The sequence below is a fragment of the Aplysia californica genome, unplaced genomic scaffold (assembly GCF_000002075.1).
Source record: "Aplysia californica isolate F4 #8 unplaced genomic scaffold, AplCal3.0 scaffold00171, whole genome shotgun sequence".
NCBI lineage: Eukaryota > Metazoa > Mollusca > Gastropoda > Aplysiida > Aplysiidae > Aplysia > Aplysia californica.
The window spans coordinates 844,379-864,289 of record NW_004797441.1 but is presented as its reverse complement, the minus strand read 5'-3'; the positions used below and the strand labels follow the sequence as shown (position 1 = coordinate 864,289).

Here is a 19,911-nt window from a genome sequence, read left to right as displayed (position 1 = left end):
GTTGTGCCTTTGTTCACGATTATCAGTAAAACGCATGCATTAATATGGTATTCAAATTGACATAAAAGGTGTTGAGCCCCAAAAAACAAAAAAAAATTCAAACAAAATTGCCCAACTGGAGGAAAATTGTCGGCCTTTTCGATTTGAATTTTATGACGAGCGTCTGATTTCACTACCATGCCACACACATACGAAGATCGTGACTGGCGGAACGACGACAACAAAGGATGTCACGCTTGTCTGTGTCCGACTGACTGAATGTACTGGACCAAACTGGTCCAGCCAGAATATGTAATTATTGTTTTGTTGATAAGGACTTCAATAGGGTAGACAGAGCCTAGTAATGACTGGGTACCCGTTAGATGTGTGTGTGTGTGTGTGTGTGTGTGTGTGTGTGTGTGTGTGTGTGTGTGTGTGTGTGTGTGTGTGTGTGTGTGTGTGTGTGCATGTGTGTGCAAAAGTTATCATTAAAGGTCAGCACAGCTTAAGAGCCTCTTTTTTTCAGAATGCAGGTATCATGTAATGTAGGAAGGAAAGTTGCACTCTGGATGTTAAAATGCTTCCTAATCACCTAATGTCAGCGGCCTTGGAAATCCACACAAATATTGAGCCATTAGAAATTCAAAGAAAACGGGCAGCTTTAGAAGTATACGAAAGATCTAAAAGGCTAGAAAATAACCACCCAAATAGAATTCTTGTTGACAAGTGGAAATTTAATTAAAGACTAAAAAATACAAAATCTGTACTTGACACCGTCCTCAATCTCCAAGAAAAACATTACCTCCCTTAAAGACGAGAACCTCTGGAAAGAGTTCCTTCAACTCTCCCACCACATCTCACCATAGCAAAGCCAGAAATTAGGAAAACACTTTTGGACAAGAGCAATAAAAACACATATCCTGTGGCACTAAATACTCAGCCCTTGAAACAATCGATTCCTATCCACCAACATGGATCCACTCATACACTGATGGATCTGCCTTTAAGGCAACGATCAACGCTGGATATGGGTCAGTGATCAACTTGCCCAACCGGATAAAAAAAGAAGTCTTTATTAATTCCAGTGGGTCCTTCTGCTCCAATTTTATTGCCGAACAACAGGCTATCACCAACACAGCAAACTACATCAACTACTCATTTGACACTAACCCACTTGCTACCACAGACATCGTTATCTTTACAGACAGCCTTTCAACACTAGAGACACTTGAGAGTGGGACTGATGTGAACAAAGATATATCACACTTGATTTGGAGTCTACATAATTTGATAAGTAGGCACCAGATCAGAGTAGTCCTACAATGGATTCCTGCCCACACTAGGATACCGGGAAACGAAAGAGCTGATGCTCTAGCAAAGAAAGGAGCTAGCCTCCCTCAGCATGATACTCCTACTGATTACACCACCTGCTGCCAAACGATCAAGTCAAACCTTAAGAAGACTGGATGAACGATTAGGCCACAGGTACGACAGGAAGGATGATGTATGGCCACATGAATAAACCACTGGTCAAAGATCCAATCTATGAGTTGAGGAGGGGAGATCAATCCACAATCTTCCAACTTAGAACACAACATGTACCCCTCAATCAACATCTCAACCGAATTGGAGTAAGGCAGTCTGCTGCCTGCCCACTATGGGACTACCCCTCAGAGACAGTAGAACATCATCTATTCTTCTGTAGAAAACTAACCAATTTAAGAGGATGTTTTCTTCCCAAGTTACCCCACACATCTAACTGCCTTTACTTCTCAGAGCAAGCAGCCATTTATAGGCGCTAAAACACTAACATACTGACAAGATCTTTCGCTGTCTATGGCAGGGTACCCATTTCCACCTGGGTGAAGTGAGGAAAATTAGTTTAAAGTGCCTTTCGCAAGGACACAACGTCAGGCCCACGGCTCGAACCCCTGAACCCGCAACCTCACGATTACGAGTCCAGTAGCCTAAACACAAAAGAAAATCTGCAACTAAGTTTGCTTTATAATATCTTAATATATTTTACTAATACGTACATGAGATGGAATTGAATGACAAACAAAACTTCTTCCATGTCAAATATTGAGGTACCTTTGTGTGCATCAATGACACTAAAAAATCTATTCCAGCTGATCAACTTATTACTCCAGTCCTACATTGCCCTTACATCTGGCTGCATTTTTGAAGCTATGTGGAACAGCAAGGCCAGATTCGTGACCTTCGAGGTGTCTCCACTGTCCAGCATCTGTGACATCAGCTGTGAGTAGTGAAGTGTCAGTGCCTTCGGGTTGGATGGGTAGATGGCCGTAATTGCTCCTGAAAAAAAAGGATAAATTACAAAATCAACAGAGTGCTTACAGTCATACTCATATCTTACAGCCAGCACATCCTTCAGCACTGCACTCACTTCACAAACCCAGCAGCATAGACATGGCAATATGCTGCATCAATGGTGAGGAAACTGTATGGCAGCCTTGGGGATCTAAAGTGAACCACAAAGTCTGTGCACACAATCAGATTTACTGTCTTCAAGAATGAAGAAAAAGAGGAACCCAATATCTAGATAAGCAAAATAAGCTACAGCTTATGGTTTTGTCCCTATATGGAGAGATCTTGAAACTTTTTTTTCCAAGGGGAAGGGAGGCTATAACATTTTTTTCAACCCATCAAAATACATTCTATGATTAAGTTAAAGTAATTTTGTGCTTCACCGATTAGGCTACGAAACAAAGGTGGAAGAAGTTTCAAATTACATGCATTTCTCAAATAACCATCAAAATATAAACAGCACAGACAACTTTAACTGAGGCAGGTACTGCTGAAGGTTGGTAAATGGCACATACAAAGCTTCTTATTCTTTTGGCTTTCATTGTTTGATCTGAAAAAAGTCAGCCCAATCTTCCTCAGTCTTCCCAACCAACTCCTTTGTTGCTGATACCTCCTCCCACTCCCCCCTCCCCCAAACATACACAAACACCGAGACACTGTGTGTCCTTCCACTATCAGAAAGGTTGCACCTCCTGTTGGTGTGCAATGGGTCTCCTTGTGACCCGTATAGCCGACACTTACGGATCAGAGGTTCACAGTCCTGATCCAGGTATATCTGGATTATTTGTCCAAGATGAGGGGCAGCAATAACTTGACCAGACTTGACCTCTCCAAAATCCGTAAAATATTTTGAATTGATCATAGTGAACACTTCATCGTTCTCCTCAAAAGATTTCAGCATGCCAGGAAAAAGCTTGGACAGGAGATCATATCTATCCACGGGTTTCAGCTGAAACAAAAAAAAACAACCCATCAAACATTTGCGGTTTGTACCTTTTTCGGATGGATAATATATTTTATATGAAGGGCACAAGGGAAAAACCAGCCATGTCAAGTTTTTGCAGTTCGGAGATAATTGAAGAACTTTAAAGACTTATTACTCTTTTTCTGCTACAATGATCTCTCCACTGTTTAAACTGACTTCAAGTATGACCATTTGTGTTGACAATGAGAATTTTTGCAGTCCCCGTGTTATGAGTGTTTTGGTAAGAGCAAAGTAGAAAAATTATGTAGCAAACTGACAGCGTTGGTTTTTCCCTTGTAAAATATTGGCAAGATATTCATCTTCTAGGAAGTCAATGACTTGTGAGTTACTTTAGTCATTTGTGAATACAAACAAAACTAAATGGTTCAAGCAAAAAAATAGCACACCGTTTTGTACACTATGTTTATTTTAATTTTATTTCATATTCATTTTTGGATGACGACTCTGAGTCATCAGAATCTTGTATGCACTTTTTCTTCCAGCATGGGACAATTCAGAGAAAAGCTGTTGGGCAAGATCACTATTAAGACCTTCATGTCTGCATATTTGGCAGCTTTGATGGTCAGTGGGCTCTTATAGACGGGTTTCATAGGCTGGAGTCTTGCAGCTTGTTTCTTTTCCTCCAGCTTCATAATGATTGCTGTGTGAAACGGACCATTCCAGCTCTCTCTATACTGCATTAGCTGTGGTTGGGCCTGTGAGATGCAGATTTCAATCAGAGATGGAGTGGGTATAAGGCAGAAGACACGGTAGTACGCTTTAAAGTTTTCTAACACATTCTGGAATACGGCTTGTGTCATCTCCTTCATCTGGAGCAGCGAGGGTTTCCAAAGAGTTGTCTCGAATTGCTCCACCCAACTGATTGGCATATCTACAGTGACCATCTCATTCACCACTGCCAGGTCTCTGTCACATTCCATGAGCTGTGGTCTCTGGCTGGAAATGAGATTTTCACTTGTTCGTACCTTCCCTAGTGGACAACTACATGACAGAGAAACCAGATCATGGTCTAGTTCTTGTTCTGGCCTGTGCACGAGTTACATGAGCAGGCAGAATGTGTAGAAAGTAATGTAGCAGCATGCTGGCCACATCGTCTCCCCCCTTTTTTGCCGACTGTCTCGAAACAGTACAGTTTCATCCCTTTGAGGGTAGATATAAGGAAAAGAAAGATTGCTGCCAACGAATGTGCAAATTGTTTGTCGAGATGTTTGGACAGCCCAAGTTGTTCGAAAAATCAAAGGTGAACATAACATGGGTGTTGATGAATGATTTTCCAGTTTAGCAGTGATAATAGCATCAGTGCCGGGGTTCAAGTCTCAGCTCAGTCCGGCATTGTGAAAGGGGAAAGGCACTATACATGAATTTCTTATTTGGCTTGGTCCTTTCGGGGATGGACTTTAAACTCGGATGTCCTGCCTCTTAAATAACCTAATACTATTGACAGGGGTGTTAAGCCTATACCATTTCACCATTTTTCACTGAAATACGATCACTGATTGGTCACAAAGGGACGCAACAAAGAAAAGTATGCTTGACATCACTGGTTTTTCCATTGTGGGCTATATTTTTTAACCATCTCAGAGACTTGCAGCACCAGTTTTTCCTTAAGTGACTTAGGTGGACTAAAGCAGACCCCGCCAGGCATCATGCAGAGACAATAATCCAGAAAATGAAAAAAAATGACATCGCTGGTTTTTCCCTTGTGCCCTATATATATATATGTGTGTGTGTGTGTGTGTGTGTGTGTGTGTGTGTGTGTGTGTGTGTGCGTGTGTGTACGTTAAGTCTATCTATCGCTTTACATTACAATTTTCAAAAAATATGTTATAACATTATACACAAACACACACATAATATCTGTGTGTGTGTGAGTATGTGTGTGTGTACGTGTGTGTTTGTGTGTGTCTATGTGTGTTTCTATGTGTTTGTATATGTGCATGTACTGGAGTGTATTTGAGTGCGATTGTATGTGCAATGTTGTGTATATATATGCGTTTGTGCTGTGTGTGTATTTGTGTGTGTGTGTGTGATTGTGTATGTGAATGTGTGTGCGTGTGTGTGTGTGTGTATGTGTGTGTGTGATTGTGTGTCTCTGTGTGTGTGTGTGTGTGTGATTGGGTGTGCATGTGTGTGTGATTGGGTGTGTGTGTGATTGTGTGTCTCTGTGTGTGTGTGTGTTTGGGTGTTTTAAAACATGAAGCAGCAAGACTTTACTTACCCATTCAATTACTCCATTCATAGTTTTCATGTATATGAGTCCTCGGGCAGATGGAAATTTTCCTGAGTCGGCAGCAATGGGGTCATACTCTTGGCATGCTTCGCACACAGACAAAAATACCTTAATCTCTTCAATGGTGTATGTCTTCGTATCCCTTGGTAAAAAAGTTGAAACAACAAAAAAATAAACAATAGTCAATTATAATAAAATAATATTTAAATATCCCCTCCACCCCCTTTCTTGTAAATCCCTATGCCAAGAATAAAAAGAAATGTATTGATAGCAAGGACTATGATGATATGAAATAACAGAAATGACAGGTAAAATACAAATGATAACAACACAAATGCTGCTGTTGCTGTTACTTCTGTTTCTGCTGCAGCTACTATTACAACTACTACCACTAACACCACCACCACCACCACTAACAACATCACCACCACCACTATAACTTACACCACCACCATCACTACCACTACCACCACCACTATTCTACACTACCAGTAGGCCTACTACTGCTACTGCTTCTGCTATTGCTATTGCAACTGCTACTATTACAGCAACTGTCACTGCCATTGCTACTGCTGCTACTGATGCTGATGACGATGATGATAATATAGTGCAGTCTCTTTAACGACATTGTCGGGACTAGAAAAAAATGTGGTTATATACATATATATATATATACATATATATATATATAAAGAAAAAATTGGGACCAGGGCACCCGGTTGCTATACGGAGGATGTCGTTATATCGAAGGTCGTTATAGGGAAGCTGCACTGTAATTATGTATACCTACTTGACAGGTTCAATAACACAGTCCACCTTATCGGAAGTTCTCTGATACTACAGCAACCACTAGGCCTACTGCTACAGATACTGCCACTGCCACTGCCACTGCAACTGCAACTGCAACTGTTACTGCTACTACTGACACTGACAGGAATGACCCTGATGATGATGATCACAGTGATGATGATGATGATGATGATGATGATGATGATGATGATGATGATGATGATGTAAACCTACTTGACAGGTCCAACAACACAGTCCACCACCTTCTCTGCAGCTCTCTGAAGATCCCACTCCTCCTCCCAAGGATATTCCTCACTCTTGATAATAGCAAGGAATCTTTTCATTGCATCCATGATGGCTTTTTTGCTTTCCTGGTAGGAATACAAAGGGAGGGATAGGCGGGAAAAGGGTTGGGGTTGAGGTGGAGGGGGAAAAGTAAAAAAAAGTAGGATTCAGATTTTTACTGCCAGGAAGAGGTTCACAAAGGGCAAAATTATCTACAAGGCAAGGTATTTGCTAAGCACATTTGTATTTGTACCAAGGTACATAAATAACAAGTACTTTGTAAATTATCAATGCATTGTGGGTTAATGTTCTTTGCTCCCAGTGATAGACAGACAGACAGATAGGCAGGCAGACAGACAAATAGATAGCTTAGATAGGTAGGTAAGTGGATGGGTGTTTGGGTAGACTGGTACGTTGATAAATAGATTGCTTGCTTTGGTGTAAAAGTCTCATTTGAATCTTGATCCTTCTTTTCACTGCACAGTAGCAGGTCTCCTTGGATAGCTTGTAGACCATGCGAATTGTGCCTTAAAAGTTCATGGTATTGCTACTAGAGCAGCATAATTAATGGCTGGCGAGACTAATGCAGGAGTGGCAATCCCAGCACAACAAGGCGCAGATATGGCTATTCTTAAAGTATGAGGACATCTGCAAGTGCCAGTGTCTTCCATCTGGCTCTCTTCTCTTCTTCTGAGTCCAGGAGCTTCTCCTCACACTTCTTCAGCTATTTCTAGCTTAAGCAGCCCAGTGGATGTTTTTGGCTGCAGTGTCTCCCCAGCTATCTGTGTTGATGCTCAGATATGTTTGTACTGCATCAGGAGGTGTCCTTCAAGTCTTTTGCCAAAGGCAAGTTCACCTCTGAGAAAGTGTTTTTTCATGTTACGGCCAGTAGAAAGAGGCTCACCCCAGCTTGAAAGAGTTAACAATAGCAACAACACTAACATTAGCTAAAATGAAAAGTGTCCGAGAGTTCCTATCCTTTTTTTAAAACTACAGAATAAAAATGAGAGACAGTTTGAAGAAAAAGAGGAATGAATAATATTTAACCACTGCTATCATTTTTGGTCGTTACTGCTTTCAACAATACAATATGAGGAGCATACATCAAAACATGTTTAACTTTCTTAAAAGCAGCAACACTAAAAGGACACTACTGAAATTTTACCTTTATGTTGAGCTCTGTTCTGTCCCCAATCTCTTCCCCAAGTTCAAACATGAGGACGTCATTCATTTCGATGCATGTAAGAACCAGGGACAACATCTTTTCTCCATATTCTTTGAGCATTTTAGCTTTCCTGCAATAAATCAATCCACATCATTATTATAATCATTTGTTGTAACGTAAGACAAAATCTTGAAAAGACAATACATAAGCAAAATATTGAAAGATTTTCAGCGCAAGGTGCCTGACTTTTCATCTGGAAAACCCCTTCATCTTCATCATCTTCCTCATTATCCTCCTCATCATTGTTCAACAGCAGGAAAAACACCAAGAAGACATGAACATAATTTAGAAAATCTGTATAGTATTTTCATAGATCGCACCTTGGGCGTCAATAGGCACATTGTAAAATAAACTAGAGCAAACACATAGGGCTAGGGAATTACATGACTGGAGCCAAAAAGAATAAGTATGGTTCAATCATATTAGGCAACCATGCAGTTCACAAAGCTATAGATTAATAGTATGAACTGTGGCACTAGATGAACAATAAATTATAAGTACAAACAGAAAGGTCGAATGGAGGTCGATGGATGCAATTATTAATATAGGAAAAACAACTGCTCAGCAAGAGAGGGGTGGGTGGATTGGGGGTATCTTGAAATTCTACTTCATCTCTGTTTGTGAGCAATGTGATTGAAGTAGAAAAACAAACAAACAAACAACAATGCCTATAGTGTTGTAGTTATGTGCTTCAGTGTTGCATGCAGAAGACCCAAGTTTGATCCCCAGGTGGGGAGAAAGTTTTATCAAGTATCTCAGTCTTTCTGCTATGCCATTGTGTCCCTCTCAGCTAAGGTTGGCCTGATAGCAGGGTCAGCAGCCCACCACCTAAATGATCAGATAAATTGTGTTGATGGGGGTGTTAAAAAAAACAACCTAAGAAGTAAAAAAAAAATCAAGCTGGAGTTATAGACAACAAGAGGGATGGGCACTAGTAGTTTTTTCTATTATTGGACTCACATACATAATTTGGAACTGTCAATAATCATATACATGTTGTATGATGCAGAACAATAACCATCTTTGAAGCCATTAACATGCAGCTAGAGCAGTCCTGACTAAGAATCTGGTTCTGAGCGTATATTTTCAAAAAAAAACTGCACATGTTGGCTTCCTATATAAGATAATGAAAGCTTTTCAGCATCCCTATTTCATGCCTATCTCAAATTTTTTTCTCCACATCAAGATATCCATTACTTATTAAACCAAAAAGAGAAAGGGCGTGACCTTTCAAAATGCCTTCAATGTGTGAGTAAGATGCTTATTAAGTGCAGCACATAATTGCTTGCTTTTTCTAGTTATATTATTATAAGATATTGTTCCCCTAATCAATTAAAAGATTTCAATTGAAGTTGATTCCCTTTCACTGATTCCCTTTAACTGGCACCATGGTGAGAGGAAAATACAATGTGAGATGGTAGAAATAGATGATCCACTCAAAATGAAACATTGAACATCTCTGAGGCAGGCCTAGCTCATATTCTACTGTGACCTGAGCTGCCAAGAACTTATGCATAATTAAACAGTACAGTACATATATTGTGAGATCCCGAGTGTGAGAAGCTTGTACTGACTTGAGCCCCTCTAGGAAAGCCTTGGTGATGCTAATAACTGTCTTGAGATATCGCTCTTTCTTATTCTCGTCATCTTTATATTTTTCTGGGAGGTGCAGAGAGGCAATCACATCAAACAACTCTCTGGCGGTTTCAGGGTGTTCCTACGAAGAAAAAATTCAGACTGTTCGTTTAAAGAATAAAAAAAGGTACTGTATAATGCTGCTGTAATATATGTATACATATATATCGTCAGTGTTTGATTCTAACCATGTTTGCGCCATATTACGTTAAACACTTTTTTTGTCTCAAACTGTTTTATTCACAACCGTAATTACAACTGTTGATTCTTTAATTCATCAGTAAAAGAACATTCAGATATTTTGGAAGATACTAAGATTTAATTTCTCCAAAAGTTTTTGATTAGGTGTGGCAGAGTAAAAGATTTGACAACTACTTTATTCAGCATCTTATTTAAGTTCATAAATCGTATACATGTATACAGACGACATCCTCTAGTATAATCTGTTCGCATCAATGAATGGTTGAGATCGTCTAGTAAGAAGTTCCATTACGTGGAAATGATAAATAGTTTATAATAATGAAACAATTTCGTGCTGCAAGCTGTCATGAAACCTATTCAACATTCGAATAAATTTAGTGTCTCTTAGCTAAATGCACTTTTAATTGAAAGTGGAGCTGTTTGCATGAGAGTCTGTTTAATCTCTTAGAGAAAAGAATAACTGCACTCTTTGACTCACCTTCCACTTGACTGTGTCACTTTCAGAGACTATTGTTTGACAGGCACGCATTGTCTCGATGCATGGCCGTTTCAAAAGAGGCACTATCAGACTCACCCAAAGGCCATCAAGTGTTTTGTTCCTGGAACAAAATGTATCATTTGCTTCAGCATGTCTTCTTTTTAACCAAAGAAAACCACATTCACTTTATTATTAGTAGTGGCCCCCTGCCTTCCTCAAACTCTTTTCCTTGTAAGAAAAAGCACCCCCCCCCCCCCCCACACACACACATAATTGGGCATAGCTCATTCAGTTAGTCAAAAAAAATATGTCTGCAAAAACCAAAAACATATAATGTCCCACACAATGCAATGCCTTCAAAAGAATGTCAATTTCAAAATTGAAACTTTGTTATAAAGATGATCAAACATAGAATGTCTAATGTAAGAATAAGCAGTTAGTTGCCTTCATTACTCAACATATTTTTCAGTGACAGCAATTGAGCTACAGAGCATCGTGGCTCTCCTCAAAACAAAATGAACATAAATGAGATAGTAAATAAAGTAGTTCATGAATCTTCTTTAAATAATATTAATTGTTATGCTTATTGATATTGATTAAAAAAGGGCAATAGCATAGTTCTTCTTCTCTACAGTTTTGCTCAAATGCACATGTGATGAGATAAGATAAGCCAAGACAGGGAAAGATAAGATAACACTTCATTGTCCCTACATCACTGGACTTATTCATGAAGTTTTTTATAATGCACCGCATAGTCGTGAACAATTAAAATAAAACAGACAAGGTATAAGTCTGTAAGTGGACCCACTTGTCTCATCAGACTCAGCCCTACAGCCACACCCGTTAATTGTAGGCCTGATGTTGTGTATTTTCCATTTACAGGCAGAGCAGTGGGAGGGTAGGGTCGAACACCAGCCACACAAATAAAATATATTCTCTACAAAACAATCCCCCCCCCCCCCTGTGCAATCCCCAATAACAGCTTAAGGAAACCATTTTATTACACAGTTATTGGAAATTCCTGTATCAACAGGAAAATGTTTTTATTACACAATTGTTGAGGATTTCTGTATAAACATCCTACAGAAACTACCTTACTTTGCATATGCTTTTCTCAAAACGTCATCCGCTATCTTGTCCGCGAAATTTTCTTCAGACAGGAACTGGAAGTCTAGTTTTTCTATTGCTTCCGTGTACTTCTTGGCTACAGCCTTGAATACATCTGGTTTCTTCTGTGAAAGGAATAAAGAAAAGAGAAAAGTTAATAACATAATATTTTTTTATGGTTGTTTCTCTTTGCATGACTTAAAGTCTGTGGACCTTTGTGGAAAATGAACAAGATCCATTATGGGATTGGCTTCTTTCTCTCATGGTTCAGCTGATGTAGTCTTTAAAAAGGGGGCTATAGATCAGGGGTTTAGACGTACTTGGATGTGCTGTATTGGAAATCTTGAGGAAAATCATATGAAATTTTAAAGATAGACATCACATTTAATTAATTCCAAAAACTGGAGAGGGTTGGAAGACTTGAACAAAACACCATAAAGACTAATTTATTAGTGTATGATAAAGAAAAATATAAAGTGTGTTCGTGTTCTTTGTCTTTTGTTAGAGTATCTTCAACATTTCATGCAAGTCTTTCATTTTTTAAAATAAACACAGAGCATCTTGGCCAGTACCTAATCCAAATGTGTACTGCACTAATGATGCAAATTGTAAATAATTACCACCAGTTGTTTATGGAAGTAACACATGACTCATAGTCACCCACCTTATTCAAGTAAAAAAAGAAGAGGTAGATCTATGTCTTTATAGAATTTTTTATACCCATCTTTACTAACAGTAACAGTGATGGAATACATTGCTGTATGGGATCTGCCCAATACAGTTACTGATGTAAAGTAAAATAAAATCCAATTACATAGCCAGCTTGACTGTAGAGGTTAAAAAGACTATGAATGCGGCCTTTTATAACGAACAAAACAAAAAGAAAACATTAGGTTAGCAAGTGTTTCATGACATACTGCAATGTGCTGATCCTCAAGTTTTCTGAAAAAGTCCACGCAGGAGTTGAATATCCTAACCAAGAGGTCCTTATCACTGAAGGAGCAGTGAGAAACGGCTACAGCAAGATCAATGATGTCTTCATACAGCTCTAACACCAGACCTTGTGTGCTGTTATAAGACAAAAAATAACAATCACAAATATGTGTGTGTCAGTGGAATCTATGGAACACCAATCCCACATTTTACAAATCCCAAGTTAGAACTTGAGAAGAAAGAAAAAGAGGTTGACAGAAGGACACGGTGTGATGAAAACTCCAGGATGATGCACCTGCAAACTACCCCCACCCCTCACCCCCACCTCAGCCCTTTTCAAACCCCACTTCAGATCCCAGTACACAAGCAGGAGGATGAATTATTCAACTCTTCATTCAAGTTAAAGTTAAAAAAAACCCAGTGAGCTACGAAGGCCCCTTGTGGGCTTTCTGTTTCCCAAGATGGATAACAGGAAGAATATATTGTGTGGTCAGTGTTAAAATGTTTGTAAGAGGACCACACATGGGGGGGGGGGGGGGGGGCAATGAAAATGAGAGAGACAAGAGAGGGGGGTAAGAAAGGGAGTGCCAAAGAGAGTGGGGATATGGAGGAGAGAAACAGACAGATAGGCAGGCAGAGAAAAAAATAAAGAAAAACAGACAGAGGGAGGAAAATAGGTAGTTTTATTGCATTTTGTAGGCATATGTGTCGCGACAAGGTGGAGTCAGGCGTTTGTCAATTTTTGGGCACGCAGAGTTATTGGTATCATCTTAAAGCTTGTGCATTTGTCTTGCTTTTGATGAAAAGAATATCCATTTATCTTGGATACAAGTCAAGATATTGGCAATTGAAGGAAGTGCGGTCACATGGTTTCATAGGTAAAATTTGCAAGAAAATGGCCACCAAAGTTTGTTATTCTTTGCTTGAAAGTCCGTGGAAACTGAAAATTTACATTTTTGTGCCTCCAATCAATGTTTTTCAATAAAAATCCACACAGAAATGTGTTCTTTAATGGACATAGAAGGTGTTGAGCCAAAAACAAACATTTGAAAAAAATTCCGAAACCTGCAGAAAAATGCCAGTTTCTTCATTTTCATTATTTTCACGAGCGCCTGATTTCACCACGCTGTCTCACATACTAATTATTGTATCATTCCTTCTATAAAAGAATTAGAGAACAGAAAAGAAAAAAAGAAAACCTGAGAAAGAACGACAGACAAGAAAATATGGACAGATGATGAATAATGATGAGCAAATGCAAGACCTACCCGAGACTGGGGCAGATGTTACTAGTGTACTCTTTCACAACCCTAAGAGCTCTTTCATGTGAGGGAAAGTTTGGTGATTTGAAGAGCGTAGTCAGCCGTTGGAAGTACAACTTGATAACTGGGATGTCTTTGAATTTCTAGAAAAAAAGACAACAGAAGTTAATGAGAAGATATTGGCCTTCTGTTGCTGACAGCGACAGTTTAAAAAAATAATAACATTCTCACAAGAAAAGAAGCATCACAGATACATGTTAACATTAACAAGCCTTTGCTCTATGTGGACACCAGAAAGATTTTTGAATGAAAACAGAACATCTCTCTCTTATCTGTATAGAAATCAGTGTGATCAGTGCACAAAATATGAAAGCAACAGTGCATGTATCAACAAAAGCATGAGATCAGAGAGACCAAATAATTTCTTTATTAATAGTAATATTTTTTTTAACGAAGTCTTTGACATAATATATTTTGGAAGTCATGTTCACTTTGAAACACCCTTTGCTTTGAGTTTTACTTGCAGAACACAATATGGGTACCTGCAGGCTAAGTTGTCAGTAGATATGTAAATGTGTTTGTCTCAGAAAAAAAGTAGATGACCTAGCTATGACTTACTTCCCATGGGTCATCCAAAGCACGATAGATCTGCTCTCCCAAACTGCCCATCGTCTCACAGGCATCTTCCTCTTCATCGAGGAAGTCCAGGCTCAGATGGGTGTAGAAGTCTAAAAACACTTTGAGGTTTTCCTGGATCATCTCTGATCTGTGTGAATGCGTTTGAATTTTGTTGGGCTTTTTTTTTAAAGACAACCCTCCTCATCTCTGTATGGAGTGTCCTCTACTATCACTAAAATAATAATCAATCCAAAATCATCCATGTTGTGAAGGACTTTCGACTTTCCGATACTACTTGCTTAATCAAAGTGTCTAATAGGAGCTGATAAGCTCTCATACAATAAGAGCAAATCTCTTGAGGTAATACATAGCTGCCCCAAGTAGTAAGGCGAAATTGCAACCCTCAAAAATGATGGTGCTAATTCATTAAGTTTTATTCCCCTTTCCACAAAGGTACACAACATTTTTAATGTATTTTCTTATGCGGGTATCAAAGATGCTGCCCTAGGAGGGGGTTCACTTTTTAAAAAGTGCTCTCAATAATCCATCCACAATTTTGTAGAAGTCTTATGGGGGTGGGGGTGGGAGGATAGAGAGAAAGTGAGAAAGAGAGGAAAAGAGCAAGAGAGAGAGATAGAGAGAGAGAGAGAGAGAGAGGGGGGGGGAGGGAAGGAGAGATAAAGAAACAAAGACAGGGAGAGAAAAGGGAGAAACATCTATGGGGGTTGGTGGAGGAAGGGGTTGAAGGGAATGTACTTACGTAAAAACTTCTCGTTCAAACTGTGATATGTACTGATCATATTTTTCTGCAAATTCTGACTTGCCCACCATCTCTTTTGGCCTAATGTCTTTGGTTAGAGCTGCCAAAAGCCTGTTAAGTTTTTGTCCTTTGAGAGACTGAAGAAGAAAAAACCCCAGAACAAAATAGATTAATGTAAGAGTTTTGAAGACAATCAAAACCTGTAAAAAAAACAACCAAACACATTATTTTTGGAGTTTATAGATAGCTTTCTAATGATACAATATTCATGGCTTGACTTGAGCACCATCAAGAAAGGCTGAACTCTGGGCTTGGAATTAACTGAACACTGAACAAGTGCACCTAGAAACACATGGATTTGACTGAGCATAAACAATTTTGTCACATTATCAATACATTGTCATAACATTACAGTGCAAACTGTATAATATATCTAAAATATGGTTTCACTAATATGCATCAAAACCAAGTTTAATCTGTATTCATGGAAATTGCATATTTCATCATGATTTGACAAGATTTATTCTGTGTCTAAAAAGTAACATTTCTGGTAATATTTACTTTTCCTTCCTTTCCACCCTCCCACACCCCTCATCTCTCTCCCCCCCCCCTCTTTTCTCTCTCTCTCTCTCTCTCTCTCTCTCTCTCTCTCTCTCTCTCTCTCTCTCTCTCTCTCTCTCTCTCTCTCTCTCTCTCTCTCTCTCTCTCTCTCTCTCTCTCTCTCTCTCTCTCTCTCTTTCACACACACACATTCTCTCTCTAAGAAATCAAGATTGCTATCATGCCAAATACATATATATATAATATCAAACTCTTGCACTTTCCCCCATTTTAGTTTATAATTAGGCCTTGATAATATCAGCTTAGACTGGATATGTGATGTTCACAATCGTGAGTCTTCAAAAGTCTGAGAAAATAATCAAATTCATGTTTTTCTTTCATTTGAAGACTTCCACAACTTCACAATATAAGCTTTTTCGCCTGTCTGTTCCAATTAAAAATCACAGTCGTTCTAGGACATAAAGTCTGCTTTGCACCCAACAAATACTACCATTCTCATGTACCTTACAGAACTTGCCTCTGATAATGACATGATGCATACGCTCACCTTCAGATAGGTGTTAAGTTCCAAGTAACTGTCCTCAAGGCACTCTGAGATAATGCGCATGTGAATAGTGCCGGGCCCAAATTCCATATAGCGAAGGATAAAGTTGTAGTATGGTTCGTGGAACTCACTGGCCTGTACCGCTTCTCGAGAGATATTGTGGCTGTTTTATACAATGAAAAAATCCAAACAAATACAGCGTGTTACTCTTTTGATGTTGTTAAATATCTTAATTGACTCGGACCAGGTTGAAAAGTATATCATCTGACAATATTTAGGGTTGGCACAAAATACTCAGAGAAGGCCAAGAAAGTTATAATAAGGACTCAAGTTGAATTCTAACTTCAGAGTTTTTTCCTTGTATCACTAGATATCTTATGCAGATGAGAGAAACATAATTTCTTTTCTAAAGTTTGCTGGCTTGAGTTTGTTGCAGCATCCATGGCAATGTTACCGGTACAGCAAAAGGATGAAATAATGAAAACTTTGTGCAACTGAGACAAATGGGTATATGTTGAAGAAATGTCTTACTTGATTAGTTGTTTAATAGGGGTTGTAATGTGTACAAAATGGGAGGAGTGGGGGGCGTGAGGGAGGGCATATCAAATTATGAATTTCTAAATGTACATGAAACTGGTAACAACACCAATCTGGAAAAACAGTCCAAAAGGGAATTTTTAAAAGATACTTTCAAGGAATATATTAGGCATAAGGATGGGTTCTCGAGGGGTCAGGGAGAGGGAATGTCATCTACTCCCCTCCTCTCTCAGAACAAAAATATTGTCAGTTTGATTATGCAGAAACACCTGTAATATGTGGATAAACAAATACATCTCACGGTCTCCCCAAAAGAGTGTCAACACCTCTGATACTATAATTCCTTAAAGTTCGCACACAGCCGTTTCTGTTACCTTCCCCCCACCCAACCATTTCTCCTTCAAAAGTAAACACTCATTGTTTTTAGCGGTACTCACATTGCAATGTTGTTGATCTCATTAAAGGCATACTCGGCTTGCTCCCAACCCTCAGAGCCGAGATCAGGAATGTCCTTGCCAGTCAGTCGGTCAGCGAGAGCATTCAGCCCCTTCACCAGATCTTTCAAGCCTGACTCCTCCATGTGACTAGATGACCACTCATCCATGGCATCCCTGAAATAAGGAAATACTGACTATATTTGCTTCTTGGTTTTTTCTCACTCGCCTTCTATTATGGCGCTTATAACATAATATATAACCTGATGGGTATGTGTAAGGGCTAAAGACACACATAGAGTGGCTTTTGGGAGGTCAGGGGGGAGAAATGGTATCTACTTCCTTCCATTCTTCGAACTACAATAATATATGATATTCACAGAGCCAGCTTTTTTAAAATCTCACATTTATTTATTAGCTCAGTTGGTAACGTGCTGGGCTATGGTGTGGATGATCCTTGCTTGAACCTCAATCAGTTATTTGAGGAGTTTTCCAAGGCTCTCTAATTACTTAGCATCAGATAAGTACTCGAACCTTAATTATGTTGGGAGAGGGAGTTGGGGGGGGGGGGGGTATGGGGGGTTTAGAATAAGGGCCCGGGGGTTGAGGGGTCGGAAAACGAAGAGATGTTCAGGGGGGGGGGGGGGGTCTTTGAAAGAAAACATGAAGTTTCGGTAAAAGTAAACTAGGACTCAGAACTTTTTTGACCATGGACATCCGGGCTCTCATCTCTCTGTGAAGCCACAATTGGGTCGCTGTGACGCCAAGTGCGAAAGATGATTTAGCCTATTTCAACAATGGGTGAAAATTTACTTTTATTGAAGTTCCTATATATATATACCTTGTGTTTTGATTACAAGATGACATGTTTACATATAGATTGCCACTGCAACCACCAGAGTCAGAGTTGAGAACATAGTTCTGTTGTATTCTGAATCAACTGGGCTATTCGGTTCTATTCTAGGTAAACCATTTTGCTGTCCTCATTCAGGAGAAATACTGGGATTACAGAAGGATGACCGACACGGATGATGACTCTTGAAAAATTAATCAGTCTTTCTGGGTATGGGGTTGCCAGCATTTGGTTGACTTATTACTGATTTTTTAACCCCCAAAAATCATAAAACAAAATATGTAATATGAATAACAATGCATTTACCTAAAGTTCTCATGTTTCTCCTCATCATTGTGGTTAAAGTCTGTCTTGAGTATCAGCGCGTCCATTGTGGCAGAACGCTAGGCGAGGAAAGGCTTGGCTGACCTCGGGGCTCGAACTCCTCCCTGGAACAGGATGAATAAAATATGTAGGGATTTATATAACTTTACGAGTGAGTCAACTATCCATCATAATGTTATAAAATACCTGTCTGCTGGTTCAGTTCTGCTCTTTGTATATACAGCATGTCAGTCAGTCAGTCAGTGAGTCAACCAGCCAGTAAGGCTACTTACCTACCTGACTGTTTGCATATCTGTATGTCTTCCTACCTGCCTATTATGACACTATCTCGGCTTAATTAATAAATAAAGAACACAATTTGACATAAAAAAACAACTGACACTGAGAACCAATAGGAATGTTGCTGATGTTTAAGGATCACCAAGATATCTTACAATATGTCCTTCTAAGTTTTAAAATTGACAGTAGATATGTGTATGAATTTCAGAGGAACAAAACAATAGGGAAGCAGGGGTGGGGGGGGGGGACTAAATTGAAGTGAATTGTTCATGAGGAGCCGTTAATAAGTAGGCCAGCCAACCGATGATGATTATCTGTGAAAACTCCTCCTCTCACTCGGTCTAGACAGCGCCATTTTGTGTCTCTCTAAATAGTATTAATTAAAAATGTCATGTCTACACTGATCATGAGCACAGCCACGCCCTCTTTTACATATATATACAGGCTACCACCACGCTGCCCTCCCACATGCCACCTGTCTAGATCTTACACCTGTTTCCGGAGGCCTTCCAAATCAGTGTGCCTACAGCGTGTTTTGTAAGAGTATATGATAGAAGCCTACTTAAACAAGAGGACTCAACGCCTAACTTGAAATACTCCCTCTATTTCACTTGAAATGAATGTCATCAGAATCCCATCCTTAGGCACATCCATAATAAACTCACTGATCGAACCTCCTCTCAGCTGTAGGCCTACGATTTGAGTTCTCATCGTTCATACTGTTCACTACACTACGGTATTCAAGCCAACTAAAGTAGCCTACATTTTAAAAAGTGAGCACTAAAACTACTATTTTAAAACGTTTATCATCATTGAGCATCGAGCCCCCCCCCTTTGCTGATTTCGCAAGGGAGTCTACTGCGTTAAAATGCAACGGTTTTTTGTTTGTTATTAGCTTATAGTATAGCCAAATTAAATAATTATAGGCGTACGCCTAAAACTAAAAGTACACGTACTTTATTTAGAGGTAGGAGTGGGAGGCATAATAATATAACCTTTAAGTAGGGAATCCCAGGGTACTGACAGCTGAGGACGAATTTGTGAGCACGTGGGATCTTCGTGCCCCCAACGAAATAACGTTCAATAATACGTAGAAAGTACAATAATGTAAGGTTCAAAAGGACAGTTTGGAATGGGGGATATGGAGAAATTTCTAATTGTCATCAAACGCGTTCGTTTTCGTTTGCTCTTTTAAACAACGCAGGGATAACAAATTAATGACTTCCCAATTTGAGCGTATCGTGTAATATATGCCCACTGCTCAGTTATCAAAACAAGTTATGCGGACATTGCTAAGGAGCCATTTATAGCTACAGTGTTGTTTAGGCCCCTACTCCAGATAACAGGACCCCTGACCGCCTAAGGAGAATAAATGGACGTGAATGAGACTGCATGTCAACGCAGAAGTTACAGCAGCAGTAAAAGGCATACCGGTAATTAATAATGGCAAAAGCGACAGCAACTGGGTCCAACCAGCACTAACAGCTACAGCAAGTCCTCCAAACTTTAGCCCTCCATTCCGAACTTACTTGACCTGGCCTACTACACAAAACCCGCCCCCCCC

At 39.4% G+C, this 19,911-nt stretch overlaps 1 protein-coding gene across 1 annotated transcript in view; it reads right to left on the bottom strand.

Moving 5' to 3' along the window:
• LOC101855561 overlaps positions 1-18,172 on the bottom strand; it is a gene marked incomplete at its 5' end in the record, with an annotated part of 31,826 nt that extends 13,654 nt beyond the window's left edge. The window contains 15 exon segments of the mRNA XM_013082375.2: positions 2,147-2,295; positions 3,049-3,256; positions 5,511-5,664; positions 6,546-6,682; positions 7,762-7,891; positions 9,396-9,538; positions 10,136-10,256; positions 11,234-11,367; positions 12,160-12,310; positions 13,444-13,580; positions 14,056-14,203; positions 14,816-14,952; positions 15,924-16,083; positions 16,895-17,068; positions 18,051-18,172. Coding sequence (XP_012937829.1) covers positions 2,147-2,295; positions 3,049-3,256; positions 5,511-5,664; positions 6,546-6,682; positions 7,762-7,891; positions 9,396-9,538; positions 10,136-10,256; positions 11,234-11,367; positions 12,160-12,310; positions 13,444-13,580; positions 14,056-14,203; positions 14,816-14,952; positions 15,924-16,083; positions 16,895-17,068; positions 18,051-18,115 — 2,148 coding nt within the window.
• Positions 18,173-19,911: the final 1,739 nt, after the last annotated feature.